At 40.7% G+C, this 17,663-nt stretch overlaps 1 protein-coding gene across 4 annotated transcripts in view; it reads left to right on the top strand.

The window, feature by feature from the left end:
- SSBP3 (single stranded DNA binding protein 3) overlaps positions 1–17,663 on the top strand; it is a 172,549-nt gene that overhangs the window by 112,683 nt on the left and 42,203 nt on the right. For all 4 annotated transcript variants that reach the window (XM_081195423.1, XM_081195422.1, XM_081195421.1 and 1 more), the window contains exon 5: positions 12,424–12,513. In XM_081195423.1, coding sequence (XP_081051549.1) covers positions 12,424–12,513 — 90 coding nt within the window. The remainder of the gene's footprint in view (positions 1–12,423; positions 12,514–17,663) is intronic.

The following is a 17,663-nucleotide window of genomic DNA, read 5'->3' as shown; positions in this document are numbered from 1 at the left end:
GAGCTTTCAGTTTTCATATGATCCATCCAAATCCTCCCTTCTATTCAAGTGAGGCAGGGACAGAGCTTGTATTCAGTCGGTGGTTCTGTATGTCAGAGCTCCTCCTCTTCTTCCTTGGATTAAAATCACAGAACTATTAGCTTGCCGCTGAAATGCAGGGCACCGAAATCCTCCCATTTCATAATAGTTTAAAGGCTAGATGGGCCTTGTTTAATTCCCTCCCCTGCCCTCCCCCAAGCCTGGCTGGTTTCCAGAGAGTAGGGCTTCTGTGTAAGCACAGGCAAATTGTTTTCATAGCTAATCTGGAGTTGGAGAGTGAACTGCTGTTTGTCTTCCACGGAGCAGGCCCCAGTCTGCCTATGTGTAAATCACACCAGGAGTGAGGTGCGAGATAAAAGAACAGAATAACCATTCCTGTGGAGATTACATCACTGCCTTCTGGTGGAATGACACACTCCAGATACTCTACCAAAACATTGTCAGGACTGGGTGAGGATGGTTGTGTTGTACCTCCGGAAGTTTTTAAGAGAATGTTTAGCATGAGGGCACCTCCGTCTCTGCACCGCAGGCCCCCCCCCCCCCGGCCTTTTAAGCAGCCAACATTTAATTCAAACCAGAGAGCCATAGAAATTCCTGTTTTGTGGAGGTTATTACAAATGGCAGGCTGGGGGAAGTATAATTTGTGTTCCACTTGTATGGCTCTTGACTAATTATTTCTGAGGCCTGCGGAAGAATCAAGTGGTAGAGTCCTAAGCTGGTATGAGTGGACTGTACCACTTCAGACCGCAGGTGCCAGAAGCTGCTCTGAGTGCATCTTAGAAAAACAAACAAACAGACAAATCCCAGCAAGTTGACAAAGGCAGGGCTGGACTAAAATCCTTCTGTATGATGTGCTAGGGTTTTTTTTGTTTTTGCTTGTAGGAAAGCGTGTTTTTAATGCAGTGGAGTGTTCAAAAGTGGTATTGCCCCACCTGTAGCCTGAAGTGGTACCGTCCATAGCACTGCCTCAAAGTAACACCTTGTTTTGTCACGTGTGTAAACTACGCCTGAGTGTAAGCAGTATGAGGTTTGAGAAATCCAGTGGTGGTCCAAGTACGAGTTCTTGGAACTGGAGTCCAGCATCAGTGTTGCAGCCTCACATGGAAACCTCTGAAAAGTTTCTATTTTCCCCTGCAGCAGCACCCTCTGCAATAAATGTAATGCTGAAAACCTTGCAGTGTTCTTCCATTCTAATTGCATGCAGTATCTTAAGCCACTGCTGTCTTAGACCTGCAGTACTGACATGCAAGTGCTTTGTTTTGTGCTTTGACTCTCTGATCTTACTTTATTTAAATGGATTTTACTGTTGTTTTGAAACTTACTCATAACCCCACCTGTCTATAGCTGGTGTGTAGTAGTTTAGGAGCCTGAACTATGAACTGGGGAATTCCCCATTTTAAATCTTGCTTCATTAAAGGCCTTTAGGCAAGTGACTTCCTCTCAGCCCCTTCTCCATGCTCGCCTCCCTCCAAAATCTGCAATGTGGGGATTATAATACTGACCAACCTTACAGGCTTGTTACAAAGATTAATGGAAAGCACTTTCAATGCTCTTTAAAACAGTCGTCTTCAACCTTCTCATACCCAGCACCCACCTTTAACCCAAGCATGCATTTGGGGACCCATTTCTTCATCTTTTACCAGATATTTGCATGGCGGCAGTGCTCCTGTTGTGACCCACCTCAAATCAGTCCATGACCCCACTTGTGGGTCCCGACCCACCAGTTGAAGACCAGTGCTCTAAAATGTTATGCAAATTGCTGTTGCTTTTAGTCTTTAATGAACAAAAATAAATAAAAAGAGGCTGCAGTGCAGCCCTTGGGGTGGAATGAATTGTCCATTTGTGTAAAGCTGTATATGAATATCCTAAATTAAAAGATTGGATGGGACCTCAGCTCTCATCTAGCCCAGCCTCTTGCCAATGCAGGAAACCTACTACTACAAAATCCCTGGCTGGTGGCAACACTCAACCTCTGCTTGAAAACCTTTAACTTTCCAAGACGGTTTCTTCCACTGTTGTACAACTCATGCCATCACAAAGTTCTTCCTAATGTTCAGTCTAAATTCCTTTTCTTGTAATTTGAACCCTTTGGCTCTGGTCCTACCCTCCAGAGCAACATACAATTAATTTGGTCTATCTATCTGACAGCCTTTCAGATATCTGATGATGACTGTTAACATCTCTTCTCCAAGTTAAACATACCCATCTCCTTCCACTTTTCCTCAAATGACATGATCTTCCTTGTTACCATCTTTATCACTTTCTTCTGTCTGCAGTCCATTTTGTCCGTATCCATCTTAAACTTTGCAGCCCAGAAGTATGACCAAAGCAGAATAGAGTAGACACTACCAATACTCCGGACATTACTCTGGACATTCTACTTCTGGTGACACAACCTAGAATTCTATTCTACTCTTTCTACTCAGATGAAAAACTTTATATTAATCCCTGTTTAAAAATCATTTTGTTAATTTTGGGCCAGTTTTCCATCTTGCTGCGATCATCTTGGATCCAGATTCTGCTTCTGAAAGTATTAGTTGCTCAATTGGGTGATGTCTGCAGATCTTCATGAGCATCTCCTCCACTTCTTTGTCCAAGTTGATTATAAATACCTTCACTTTGCATTAGATCAAAATCAGCACAAGATTCCTACTATAACTATCTTATAGGTTGAGGGCACAAAAAGAAAGTTGTGTAATGGGTTCATAGTCTGGACTTTGCATCTAATTACAAAGGCTTCAGATTTACTAGTGTCAGAATGCAGACAGAGTTGTGTTTTGTGTTTCTCAGCCAGAGAATGCCCAGGTTGCTCTGACTGGGTCTTGAATTAGGAGGAGCCCTGCTCTTAATAAATGAGGCTCTTTAGCCTGCTGCATGTAACCACTGTCTGCAGTCTTCATGATGAATTAGTCAGCTGTGAAAGCACCACAGAAATGGAATCATTTTTTTCTTTTCTTTTTTAGTATGCATGTCTGAAACCTGGTTTTGTGGTCCTTTCACATCAAACCATCTTCAGCTGTTGTGGAATCCTTTTGACTTTGTTTCCAGCTTTGGATCATTTAACAGAAGAAAATGATCACTTCTTTGGATGGCTATGGGCTCTCGCGACAGCTCATGATGCCTTTTGCATGCAGCTGAAGGTTAGAGTTGGGTAGCTGAGTAGATTCCATCATGTTGGAGTCAAACAGTGGCGCATCTTTCCTCTCCTCCACTTAACTCCCTTTGCCCCCATAACTTTTTTTAAAAATCTCTGTGTGGGATTCCTACAGATTATTTAAGCATCCAGTTCCTCGCTGTGTTGTTTTGTTCAATTTCTTTTGCATTCTGACCTACATCATTCTTTATTTGCAAAGCTATACTTGCAGGCAGCAGTAATAAATCAATTAATGACTCTGATGAATCATTTAATGGCTGACAAAATAACACTAAAGCCAACAGCTTGGATCTCTGTAGCAGTACCAGAAGACGCTGGTTGACTCAGGGCTGGGAGACGAAACAGCGACTGTTAGCTCAATTAGCACAATTAGTGTGCGATTTAAAGGCTTAGACGGCATCTGCTGGAGTGTACCGAGCCGGTGTGTTGACTGCATGTCTAAGTTTGGAAGCAGAACTCATCCATCCAGATTTTCATCATTATCTGTGCTGGTTCATTTTTAAAATATAATTAATGAATGTCAGAAACTGCCCCATAATTTACTTTGCATTTACAGCTAAGTAGAAATTCTGAACCTTGTCTCCCATCCTGCAGAAATCTGTCAGACCTCCCACAAATGCAGATGTTAAGCTCTGCCCCAAAGTAATGATGTTTCCCAGAAGTCTTGTAACTCCACCAGGTGCACCAAATGGCTCAAGCCGTTGCAATCGCTGCTGGACATTTTTTCGGGGCACGGTGTTTTTAATAATGAGATCATTTATTGGGCACAGTTAACCCTCTTTACAGGAGCTTTGCCTCCTCCCCACCCCCCATTTTTAAAATCATATTCTGTTACAAAAATATTCATATTATATCACAGTAGTATGAATTTTGGGGCCTGACATTTGGCAGACCATGTGGCATGGTAGTACTGAGCCTGTTCAGGCCTTTACTCTAGAGATTTAGCAAAGAAGTATCCTCAAGGGTCTTGCACTGTCTTCTTATGAGCTAAATTGTTAGAATAATGCCTGGATATCCCTGCTTCAGGCATGTTGAAGAGCATTCAGGGTGCAAAGAGAGAAGTCATCAACACAAATTCTCTCCAGCCTGTGAAGTGCAGAATGGCTTGGTGGTGCAAGTTCATTTAGAGAATTGGCAAAGAACTTTCAAAGTAACAAGTTCAATAACATCTCATGCAATCTCATAATGATCATAGAATCATAGAGTTGGAATAGACCACAAGGGCCATCGAGTCCAACCCCCTGCCAAGCAGGAAACACCATCCACCATGTTTAGGTGGAATCTTCTTTCTTGTAGTTTGGATCCATTGCTCTGATGGATCCAAATGGATTTGAGCTGATCAAGATGGATTTGAGCTGATCAAGCAGCTTAAGAGACTTGCTAAGCTTACTGCAACTGTTTACCTGCTAGTCCCCATCATAACCTGTGATACTATAGCCAGACCTGATGTCTTCTCCTAGTTAAGGAATTATATTATGTAAGGAGAGAAAAATGTGTGGAAAGGATACAAGTTGGCTGCTACTTTACTACCGTTATAAAATATAACATGTATACGGTATAACTCTTCCAACCCATTATTGTGACACTCTGTTCTTGGCATCACTTCTCTTAGATGTGACCCAACTCCCTCCCTTCCAAGCTTTAAACAAGGACTCCGCTAGATTGGCAAAGAAAAAGCAATTTATATGTGTTGTACATGCGATATAACATTGTGCCACCAGGCACTGCTGTGGAGTCTTGTTTTTCTCTACCTGTTTTCCCTGCTTAAATTTGCAACGCATTTAACTGAAACGCTTTGATGTGATCCAGCTAAAATCTTCTCTACTGGCTTGAGCTTTTTTTCATCCCGTTGCTCTCATCCTTCCGCCTTTGTTCACTACATTCTGCATAATTTATTTAATAAAATACATTGCTCTTTCACTTTTCTGACCTCAGATCACTTAGCTAGTTAACTGTTTGTTACCTCTTTCTAGGATTTTCTCTGCCTTGGCCATTTATCCCCATTCTCCACCTTTGCAGCCTCTAGTATGAAGGGTGTCAGACAAAAGTCAAGAATTGCCTAATCAGGTTCTTTTTTGATTCTTGCCCTATTTCTAAGAAGGCTTTTCAACCCTGTCCCTCCTATACAGCATCCTGGTTGCTGTGTGAACCTTACGAAGGGAAGTTGTCTACTTATATGATGATAAGGTGACCAGTGGAATGGAGCATGACTTCTTTCCCCCTAGTTATCTTATGACATTAGTGATAAAGACTGTTTCTTTCAGAAACATGTCACAATCCCAAATCTTAGTGCAGCACTTTGTACATAGGAATCATCCTCACAGGATCTGTTGCTGGTGTGTTTTAATTTATTTATTAAATTTATATACTGCCTTTTGTCAGAAAACCACAGGGCGGTTTGCAACATAAAACATAAACAGGCAATATATGTCAACGTGGGAGATTTCAAGGGGTCAAAAACATGGATGTACCGTGCTATATTAGAAGCAAAAAAACTTGTTTTGATTAATTGGAAGAGCTGCAAAAAAATTTCATTGAGCACATGGGTTGATAATATGGACAGATTAGCTACATACGAACGAATTGCATGTCAACGCAAAATAAGAATGGATAAATATGAAGAAATCTGGAACAAATATTTAAGTGATAAGGTGGATAGTGGTGGGAAGTAGGGGGAGGAGAGAGAGGTGGGAAAATATTGTTTAGAAAGGTGTAGTCGTAGGTATATCAGTGTATTCAAATCTGAACTGTCAAATTGTGTTGTTATTATGGTTTTTGTTGTATGTGTCTTTTGCGGCTGATGTTTGTATCGAAAAAACGATTAAACAAATTTAAAAAACAGGCGGTATATGTCAGAGGATATTATCTATCCAATACAAAAATTAACACAGTTACATAAATGTGGTTATAATACACGTGTGTGTGTGAGAGAGAGCGAGAGCGCGCGCGAGTGAGCAAGTGATTCTCACAACATAAATTACTACCTACTTATCTCAGGTACAACTGTGAAACAGTGTACATATCTAGCAGCAAAAGCCTGAAAATAAGAGTGAAGAAAATAAGCAGCAAGGTGTCTAAAGTACAAAAGCAGTGCACAAGAGTGCTGTACAAAAGTAGCTCTTAATCCCCTCCCCTACAGAAAATGACAGACAGTTCCAGCTTTCACCTCGGAACTTTCAATTTCTCTCCCAGTGGGAGATCCTTCACTTACGCCCTCTGTTGGCCACTTTCAGGTGAGTGTAGTCTTGGCCCTCAGCTACATGCAGGAGTGATAATCCCTTGTGGTGTCTTCCTTTCAAAGTGACTGGCATTGGTTGCCTGCAGCATGCCCGGCTTCTATCTCCTTATCCAGAAAAGCACTTTCAGGGTGGGTAGGATCCAGTTTGTCTGCTTCGATGTAGCTGCCGCCGCCGCCAATTAACACTGTCCTGTGCACCCGGTTGCTGGTGAGTTTTATGCAGGAGAGAAGCCTAATCCAGGGTAAATGGATGATTCCTTCAAGTAACACGGAACGGGAAAGTTCAGTGATCTTGTGAAGATCCATCCTTGCCATGTTAGATGTAACACTAACATGTAGTTGGTACCCACTGATACGAGTTTCTCCCTCACTTGCTACCTTGGCCTTCCTGACACTTTCCATCCAGAGCCCATAGATTTGGAGGTTTGCTCTTGCTCTTGTAGATGAACTGCCATTTGGAGCATGGGGGTGGGGGGGGGCAGAGGGAGGGAGAGAGAATGCCACACTCCATCCTTCTGAATAATGCATCAGGTCTCTTAGATGCGATTCTTGCTTTTGCATTCTGTTCAGGGCACTGGTGGGCCCTTTAATTATTAAGTCCCAACCAAGTGCCACAATGCGTATTGAATTGACATGTGTGTATCTTGGAAAAATAACTCCCACGATTTGATGGGAGGTATGCCTGTGCTAGCAGAAGAGGTTTTCATTGTACCCTGCATTCCAACTGGCAGCTGTGCAGGGCATTCCAGGCCAGCCAGCAAATGTAACAGATGCCTTGCTGCGTCTGCAATATGTCCAAGCCGAGAGGTTGTGCACACCACACAAAGGGACCAGGATACCTGGCGATCCGTTTTCCATGGCTTGGCTGCATATCCGGGGTGCTTTTCATGCCATTGTAGATGAAGAACATTAACCGTAGATCTATACATTTGACTACTTCTTCTTCTTCTTCTTCTGCCCAGCAGTACGTTGAATACTATATTCTTTGCTAGTTTACACTGGCAAACTTTGCATTATAAATAGCACTGCTAAATACAGTGTGCAGGATTCTGTCCCCCACCCCCGATGTTTAGATGGTTTGTGGAACTTTAGAGTCTCTGAACTGCATTATTCTAAGCTGTTTTGGGGATCTATTTAACTCTGGGAGGCTCACCAGCAAGGGATTATAGTATGCTGGAAATCTCCTGAAACAATAAAATATTGGCTGGCAGCTTTATTGCGATGCCTGCTGTCTTTGGAAGAGCAGCACTTTGTGTGATAGAGAGCTTTTATTAAAAAAATGTAATTGAGTATACTGCAGTTTGGAGCTGGATCCTGGACATACTTTCATTAAGACCATTCATTCACTTTACAGAGAAGTTACACTATGTTTAGTGGCCTTAGAATAAAATTTCTGCTTGCTCTTTTAAGATGGCCTACAAAGGAATGAGAAATTATGCTTGTTTCCCTGTCTTTCCAACTTTATGATGTAAAAAGAGTGCCTGCTTTATTATTTTACTGTCCCCCAACTGGTTTACAACTTTTTCCCCCTACCCTTCCCTTTTCTTAAAACACATACAAATATGCACACTTGGGATAATAATTTTTCTTGGCCATTAATTTAGTCTAGGAGTTTTTGCATGCATCCCTACCCCATCAGAAGATCACTTCTTCCAGGTGTTTCTGAAATCACCATTGATTTTTAAAAGCCTTTCCCTTCTTGATCAGTATTCCTGTACTTTGTGCTTCTGATATTCCACTAGATTATTCACTATCCATTAGCATTCCAAAACCAGTAATACTTGAATTTATAATAAAGCTTTAAAAAACATATTTTTTTCCTCTACTCCATCTCCCATCCCCAGCTGAAAGAACCTCCTCTATACCTGGTAAGGAAGAAGGAAAAAGTGTACAGGAAATATATAGAAAGTCTTGCAGATTTCCTTTAAATCAAGCTTACAGTTAATGGTTCAAAAGTGTCTTGTGTACAACTTGTCAGCAGATTTGATCAGTCCTTTGGGAGGAAAAATACTTTTGGGACAGCAGAGATGGTTGTATTGGATTAGTATAGAAAGTGTCTATAGACTCAGCTACACAGCTGCAAATAAAACGTTTTAAGTGTGTTGTAAAGTGCAGTATACAAATGTGGCACTAGATGGCGACAGTGAGCTATGACAAATTCAATGTGTTTTTCAAAACTTTTTTTAAAAAGCATTTTCACAACATTTTTTATGTGTGTGTAGATTCCGCCTATCTTAGTATGGTGATTAGAATTGTTCTATTTGTAATACAAGGGCACCTATTCAGATCTCATTGTGCCACAATAAAGGCATTCCTTCTTTTCCTAGTAGCTTTTGGTGTGGAACTGAAAATGGAAAGGACAAACTTTTATGACACTTTGCTGCTACTCCATCCTGGCAGGATGAGGCAAAGGAGCTACAAATGACCCTGTTGAAAGGTTTTTTTGTTTTAAGATTTTAAATAATGGATTTTTAAAAACAAATTTTAAAACACAAGAAAAAATTAATAACTACACAATTGGAGAGATGAACCTGGACAAGCAAAAACAAGGATTCAATATTTCAAATAGTGCATAATGATTTGGTAAATATTAGTCAAGCTAAATTCAGGAGTGACCTCCCTGAATTTATTATACATGGATACCAGGGGTCAATACTATTGATTTAAACCATTCTTAGAAAATCTTATTTGGTGTGCCAGTTTGCCCAAGATGAGATGTTCCCATATCTTTCTGTACCAAAATTTAACATTGAGTAGTTTTTGACTTTTGCAGTATATAGCTATTTCTACTTTGGCAACTGTCGAAAGGTGATGAGTAGTTGATTGCATACTGCTTCTGCTTGGTGCCCTGGGAGGATATCCTGTAATGTTGCTCCAGGGTCCTATGATTGTCCGGCGAAGGTGTCTGCAACATCAAACACGTTTTATCCAAAAATGTAAACAGCCAAACATGACCACCATGTATTTGTGGTTTGTTACAGCTCTGCCAGCATTAGTTAGATATTAAACTGAAATGTTTGCACTACCTGGACAGGACTTTCAGTATACAAGCACATAAATGGTAAATGTGCGCACTTTAATGAATGTCAAATGTTATTTTTATTGACAAAAATACTGCACCTGTTGGACCTGGAATAACTGATACCAATACACCTTGAATCCCAGAATTTTGGTCATAAGTTGTTGAAGGGAAAGAAAATGGCTATGCTTAATTATGTCTATAAAGCAGATTATGTCTCTTTCTAAGGAATAAAGACCTTCTGTCAATTACTTAGGGTGGTCAACAAATGCTGTAAGGAGAGGCTTTCTTTCAGACAAATGTTACCAGTGTATAAGAATTACTGATCTGGTGTGTAAGGACAATAGTAAAAAATGGAATCCCATACATTTTAATGCTTTTTGCATTCAGCCTTTCCATTTCTTCTACCCAGTGGAAGTCTGAACCATGTGATATATTGGAACTTTGCATCTCCTCCTGAGCTAAATTATTTTTCCTCTTGTGTGTATGTAAAAATCTCCTCCCCACCCCTAATACAGAGACAGACAGACACAGACAGAGACAGAATACAGGTGATGACCGATTAATTTCTGTCTGAAAGTCAGTAATGGTGCATTTTGAGGGAAGGATTCTTTATCCTCTTTTAGAGCAAAAAACTGGCAAACACCCAAGTTTGCACAAACATGGTTTAGCATATGAAGTTGAGCTGCAGCTGCCTGAGGAGGATGGGGAGTGCACAAGTCTGTGGCTCACTGTTGCTTATCTTCATAATGCGAAACCATTCTTTAATGCTTTGTGCAAGCACAAGAGTCATGAGCTAGTTAAGGGTGCACAAATCTGTGGTGTTTTTAACTCCATAGATGAAAAGCTGAAGCTGATTGGTGGCTTAGAAATGGCAAATAGGTTCTTATTTCCATAGTTATGCTGCTGTCGATTATGTAAAAATTACATTCTGTGCCCTCAACTACACTAGCTTTCGTTTCATGCCTTTTCCTTTATGCCTCAAATATTGTCTTGCTACTTGGCATCCTTTTCACTTTCAAAAATAGAAAGTGAAATAGTCAATGCTAACAGTTGTGCTGACCATATACACAATATGGGTGATGGGTGATGATTCATCTTTGGTATAGACTTCACTTTGTTTAGTAAAAGTGGGGGGGGGACGGGGACAAGCAAAACCAAACTTTTGCCGTTATTTTTGCTTTAACTAGGAAGCTGCTAGGCTTGTTCTTTACAAAATTACTTGGTTTGGTTAGTATAATTCCAGATATGATTAAGAAATTACATTGGGGTCTATTAATGGGCAAGCCTTTACCCCCAAATCCCATATAAACCTCATAAAATAGTGCCAAAGATCAAATGAGGACAATCTGGGGAATTAAAGTAAAGGTCAGAATTTGTGGGAGGAGAAGGAAACTTGAGTGCCAGAGTGTGGTGAAGTGGCTAGAATGTTGGCTTTGGATGTGGGAAACTCGGATTCATATTCCCTGCTCAGCTATGAAGCTTTCTGGGTGGCCTTGGGCATACCTCAGAACCTACCTTGTAGGGTGATTTTGAAGCAAAAAGCCTGCCCTGTGCTACTTTGGAAGGAAGGAAGAGGTATGAAGTTAACAATTATATGGCACCCATAGCTTGACACTAGAGAGACCACCATAAAGTACTGGTCCTATATAATATGGGATATAGTTTTACTGGAAAAATGGACTTGCAAACTAAGTGTTTTGAAAGGCCAGAATAAGATAGATAAATTTATTTCTGTTTGGTATGATTTTGTGGTTTATACAAATATTAAATAACATGGGCAGTGCCCATTGCCAGCGTACAAATGGATCTGGTTGATTTAAACCTTATTTATTCTCTCCGCCCCCGCCCCCATATTTTTTAACATTGTGATTGTTTTATTAAAAGTTTGATTTTATATATTGATCACCTGCCAATATACATATCTGGAAAACAATTTAAGTTATTTTGATTTGTATTTATTCTAAATCTGGATTGTTTATTTTTAAAATTGTGCTTCTGAATGGGAATACTTGCTGTTTGCATTGTCATACTGTACAATGAAAGCATATCTTAAATCTCCAATAAAAAAATTAATTAATAAAAAACCAACACATAACACTTTTTTTTTGCTTTGCTTGAAATATTCACTACAAAATCTCATATTTTATGAAGCAGAAATGAACATTTCCAGCTTCTGATACATTTAGATGAGATTGCGAATTGTGGTGGTTAGTATATTTTTCCAGAGCAGGAAATGTCTGCAGGGGTTTTTACTCACATTTGCTTGAGCATGAGCACATGAGAACATCAGCACAGGAGAGGCTAGGAACTGAGTGGACAGGACAGCCCACACTGGGACAGTGCGGATGGGACTTTCATATGTGCCCCAGTCCACAGATACACATTCACATGTTTAAGCAGACGTCTAGACACTTCTCAAGATGTTGGTAACTGGAATTTATATTCATGAAGTTTTTTAATTATAACAAGAACAAGTGGGATGGCTGATAACTCATTATTTATTGGATGAATAACCATGTCTTACACTGAAGAAGACCCCAGATGTTGTAACAGAGGTATCAGATTGTGCTTCACACACCCTCTGCTCAAAACATAGGAGTTTGCCACCTCCTTTGACTGTGGGTACGCTTTGGGAATTTCAGTATGGTGGCTTAGCTTTGAAACCTGCTGCAGTTACTGCCATTAACGGCGCCTTAAAAGTGTTTTTTTTGCACAAGTTTGCTTGATGACGGAACCAGACTCCCAGTTGCACATTAATCTGAATGGCAGCCATTGGCATTCTATTAGTCTTAATGGCACATTCTTACAATGCAAAGTGTTTGATTTCCTTTGGGTAGGCTTGATGATGGTGGTATTGGTTATTGGTTATGTGCTAATTGATGGAGCCGTGAGATGTGTGTTGACTTCCTTTTCAGCTGACCTGAAATCAGTGCTGTTTATCTATATGTGTATTTTTTTTGTTTTGTACAGAGTGCAGCTGCAGCACCAAGTCCAGTACTTGGAAACATTCCTCCAAATGATGGAATGCCAGGGGGACCCATTCCTCCAGGTTTCTTTCAGGTAAGAATTGGCTCTCCTGACTTTTGTTGCTGTTTGCTGCATGCATGAGCATGAATGGATTCTTAAGTAGTTTACAGATGCATCATAGTCTCAGAGACACTTTTTAAACAAAACTGCCAGAAGTACCCAATTAGCTGTAATATTCTGCTTGGTTTCCCTTAACCTTTGTTTTTGCAGTGTGTATGTGTTAGCTTTCTCTGGTCTGGAAAGCAAGATTCGTTTTGTTTTGTTTTTTTACAATTCAGTATTTTCCAAATCTGCTTAAAAATATATATATATATTTATTTGTTGGTCATGGTCATGACAGGCTTGTGTGTAATTCAAAACATTCAGGATTTGGATTCTTCTTCTTTTCCTTCTGGTTAACCACTTGATTTTTTCCAACTGCCATCACTGAAATCTTTTAACAAAACCAGCTTAAGCTCTCGCCACAGGCAGAAACCCATCCAGCCTGTCATGGCAATGAGAGAGAAAGCCAGTATCTCAATATCTGCCTGTTGGAGTTGAGTTCATTTCCCCTTGAAATTTCCCTTCTTTTAGCAAAGTTTCCCTTTAGCCTTATGTGATTTCCAAGTAATAGTTTTGTGAGCAACACCTAAGGTGAAGGACATTTATGGTTGAAACAAGAGAACGGGGTTTAACAGTGATTTTCAAGCAATCAGGATTTTTAACAGGTTTTAATTCTTCAAAATGCCTCCTCTCTGTGTTATGTTATGGCTGGGCAAATTGAGCTTCCTTTATGGGCCATGTTGGATACATTGGGAGCTGCAGGATGCAGTTAATATAAGCCACACATTGATGGTGGTGGTTTTGTTGTTACACATAGGCACAGGATTTCCAGCACTTACATGATCTAAGTTTGCAACTGCTAATCCCCAATATTTGTAAACTTCTGCCAACTCATTAAAAATATTTTTAAAGCAATAGAATTCATAAGATCTAATAAGTAGCAAGTTTAGTTTGTTGCCGTTTTATTTCTTGTAACCTGGCATATTGTGACTAGTATGTATACATTTTAATCTCTGTAACCATGAAGGATAGCACCTTCTTAAATTCACGAACACTGGGATACCTCATCCTAATGAGTGGCAATGGTCAATTAAAAAGGGACACGTGAATATTAAGCCATAGGTTTAATTGATTACCAGTGTCATCGGTAGTTACGTTCATTTTAGTATTTCAGAGCTACATATCAGCAAGAATCTTTTATGAAAAGTTATGAATATTGGTTGTAGTCTGGAAGTATGTTTTACCTTATTTGAGTTACTGACTGTGTGCAAGGAAAAAAGTATTGAGCGATGAATACTTTTATCAAAGTTATATGGTCTGGATTACGATGCTAAAACTACTAATTCTGTGGATGGGGCTTGTTAGCCTGCTGTATTAATTTTTTTAAAAAATGAATAATATATTTGTAGGACATGTGCGTACTTGGAAAAAGAGAATCTCTTGGTTCTGAGATACTAAAAGAGGCTTAAGCGAGTTTTTTATATTGGTGGAAATAAGTGAAAGAAGATGTGAGATGGGAACATCTGCCAGCAATTCAAGTTTCGTATGCCTTGGGTACAGCATATGTAGATGTTTGATAGAAAGAATCCTCTTTTGTCAATGTTTTTCAGAGGATTTTTGTTTGTTTGGGGGCAAGTATTCCAAACTTAACAGTTCAACAAGCTGACACTGTGCTGAACCTTTAAGCAGTAAATCAATTAGATGGTACAGTATTGGCCATTTTGATTTGGGATATATATAAATTCACTAAAGGTATTTATAATCTGCCCCTCTGTCTGAATGTGCTGGGGCAGAGATACATAGTACAAATAAAAAAATCAGCAATAAGATTTAGAAAGTATAAATCTAAATTCAGGGTTCAACCAGACACACTTTTGAGCCTGCTTTCATCTGCGCAGAGATGATGACATGATTTCAGCACCATAGAAGTCCTCTGCAGACACATAGAAGCCCATGGGCACCATATTGGGAACCCTGTATTAACCTATAGTTAAAGTAAACTATAGTTTAATGTAAATGAGCAGTGTGCTGGTACATGCTGCTGAGATCACGGGTGCTTAACTCCTCCTCCTCCTCCTCCTCCTCCGCTGCTGCTGCTGTGCTGCCCCAAAATGTGACTCATTGTGAAACCAGGCTTGTGAATTGTTTGCCTCCAAACAAACATACAGGAAGTGATAAGCCAAGAGCAAACCTTGGTTTAACATGACATGCACACCACACCAATGTGGTCCTTTCCAGGTTACGAAGGATATTGCTTGAACTTCTGTATTTGTAACTAGGGCAGTACAAAAGAGCAACTGCTCGGCTGACAATGCCTGCTCTTGTGTCTGGCCTGAGGTCAAGCGGGTCTGCAGACCAGTGACAGAGAATACAGCTATTAACTATCTATGTTTCCCTTTGCAGTTTCTTTGCCGGGGGGGGGGGTGTCACAAAGAAAACCCATTTTTTAAATAAAAGGAAGTCAGAAGCTGCACCCTTTGGCTTCAAAACATTTGCAAATCAAAATGCCCCAAAGACAGAAATATAACAAACAATTCAACTTTTTATCACCTTTAGTTTAGTTTTCCAAATTCACAAATGGAGGGTTTCAGTATATGGCGGAGCCTCCCCAGCCCTGTTAGCCTGAGTGTTGATAGCGGAGGCTGCTTCTCTCCTTTCTCTTTGCCCCCAGCTAGAAAAGGCAGGTGAACGGGCTGGTAGTGAAGGAGAAGGAAGTGTAACAGCCACCAAGTACTGGCCACTTGCTCGCCCGACTACCTCCCTCCCATTTCCCCAGAAGAACAGGGCAGGCTGCTAGATGGCCAACTGCTCCGCTTCCTCCCTGGAAAAGTGGTCACTTCAGGGTTTTGTCAGCCATCATCCGTGGACTGCTTGCCAGCCCATGGGCCCTAGCAAATGCCCAACAGTGCCAGCTGCCGATACTGGGCCTTCCTTAGTAACCAGTCCGCTCCTCCTACAGAGATAAGGCAGGCTTTGCAGCAGTTAAAGATGGGCATGTGCTGTCTTTTACATTATGGTGTAAGGTGCACTGAAGGGTTCCAGACTCTTATCTAGTTGCCTAACCCTGCTCTGGAGAGAGTGGCGGGGATTGGAAAATGAGATTCTATATGTGCTTTGAGTTTTCTAGCAATGCTCAGTTACCTTGTGTGTTCTTTCAGGCTCTTTGTGTACGGTTATTGCTGTACACTTGGTGGCCGTGTATTTTCCTGCTGATTTTTGAACTCTGTGTGTAGCATTTTGAAAAATCTCTCTGATGAAATGGAAAGTTGAACATAAATCAATGTCTGTTGCTGTTTTAGCTATGCATCAGCAGTTAGTGAGGGATGCACCATAACAAAGCACTATCAAGTTTGTGTTCCTACACTGCCCCCTAATGCATTGAGACCTTGGGAGCCAGCCGATGATGGTGTTCCTCAGCACTTTTGCATTTTATTGAGCTTTGACTCCCTGCATTTTCCCATGCTAACTAGCTGCATTTGTTTACTAGTTTATAATCCTGTTGGTAAAGCAGAAATGAAATTAATGTGGAGGGAAAGGTAAGATTAAGAGCTGAATTGCATAAGCCTGATCCCCTACATGGATACAGATCACGCCCCTGCCGGAAATGACATTCAGGGAGGTACATGCAGTTACACATGATGTGTGCACAGTTGTTAGTCACCCTGGGAACCTGCCAGAAATTGGTGCTTCCTGCCACATGTATACACACTGAAATGGAACAAGTGTGTATCATACCTGAGTGAAATTCACATGATTTCTTCTATGGAACTGATATTCAGCTTGGACATTAATTCTAAGTGTGTGTTCTTGCTTGTAATTTTCAAGCGGCCCGTCTTTAGAAATCAAGTTTCACATAGGTTGTTTTATAATGGTGACTGGCTTGATCTAGTTTAAGGAACTGATGTGCAGAGAATAATTTTATTTGGGGGCTTTAAACACTGTGTGATTATTTCAATTTTGTTTCTGCTACTTTAGCCTTTTGGGGTCTGATGGACCACATCACCATAGAATGAAATGCCAGTCCTTGCTATTTAACACTTGAAAAATTGTTGCAGTATCTCAACAGGGGAGAAACAAGAAAATACAGCTGAAATTGAAAATATTGTTGGGCTATACCCTTCCAGCCTCTCCTATGTAAACACCCTTGGAAGTGCTGTTGACAGACACATCTTCACCATCTTCATTTGGCAGGATTTCCTTTCTTACCACAGTGGCTGTAGATAATTGCCTGCTTAACAATTCTGACTGGAAGGAGGGATGGTTGTTTCCCCAAACTTACAATGGAGCACAAAAGCCTTCCATTCTAGGCTTTGGGGTCTTTCAGACCCAGTGGGGGGGGGGAGTCCTCTTTATTTACCAAGGTGTCACACATTCGCACCAGTTTTTCAAATCTTTCCTTGGGAGTTGCCACAAAGGGTGTTCCGCAGCCTTGCAAATAAATTCCCAGGTGGTATCCCAGAATGTAGCAGGGTCACAAAGGGGGGGGGACAGACGACAGGACTGTTGTAGCACTTTGGTTCACTTATGCATGGCTGCTTAGAATACTGAAAATGGTGGGGAGCAGGGACAGCCCTTTGGTATTATGAGGGGTATCGCCATTGCCTTTACTTGCATGTTTTCGTGAGCTACTACTATGGAGATTCTCCATGCATTTGGGAGCGAACCTCAGAAGGTTGTGGCTGCCTGCATGAAGTGTCGCCATACAGATGCAGTTTTTTAATTGGCCCTGGCTAACTTGGATTGCTGCCCACAACAAATGTTGAATTAGAGCCCAATCGGAGACATCTGCACAGCATTGGGAGTTAGAAAAACCACCCCTCTGGCCTGAAAGCAGGTTGCTCTGTGAAGGCAGCGTGGCTTGAAAGATGAGCCTTTTTGATTATTGGCTTTGGAAGCATCACTTTCTGAGGTTTCAGAACACTTCTAATGGGTGTTTTGTGAGGAGGCTATGGATGTCAACACTACATTGGAGTCATTAAACCATTTCTTAGTCTCTAAACGAAATAAGCTGTATGTTTAGCAGTACCTGAATAAAACCAGTCAGCTAACGTGAATCAGTAGACATCGTGACATTGTTTACTCATAAGCTTCTGCAGTACATTAGTGGACCAGTAATAGTAGTTACCGTGTTTTTTCTCAAT

Source organism: Podarcis bocagei, assembly GCF_964188305.1.
Source record: "Podarcis bocagei genome assembly, chromosome: 5".
NCBI classification, from domain to species: Eukaryota; Metazoa; Chordata; class Lepidosauria; order Squamata; family Lacertidae; genus Podarcis; species Podarcis bocagei.
Note: the sequence above shows the minus strand (reverse complement) of the source record. Positions and strands in the feature narration are given on the sequence as shown.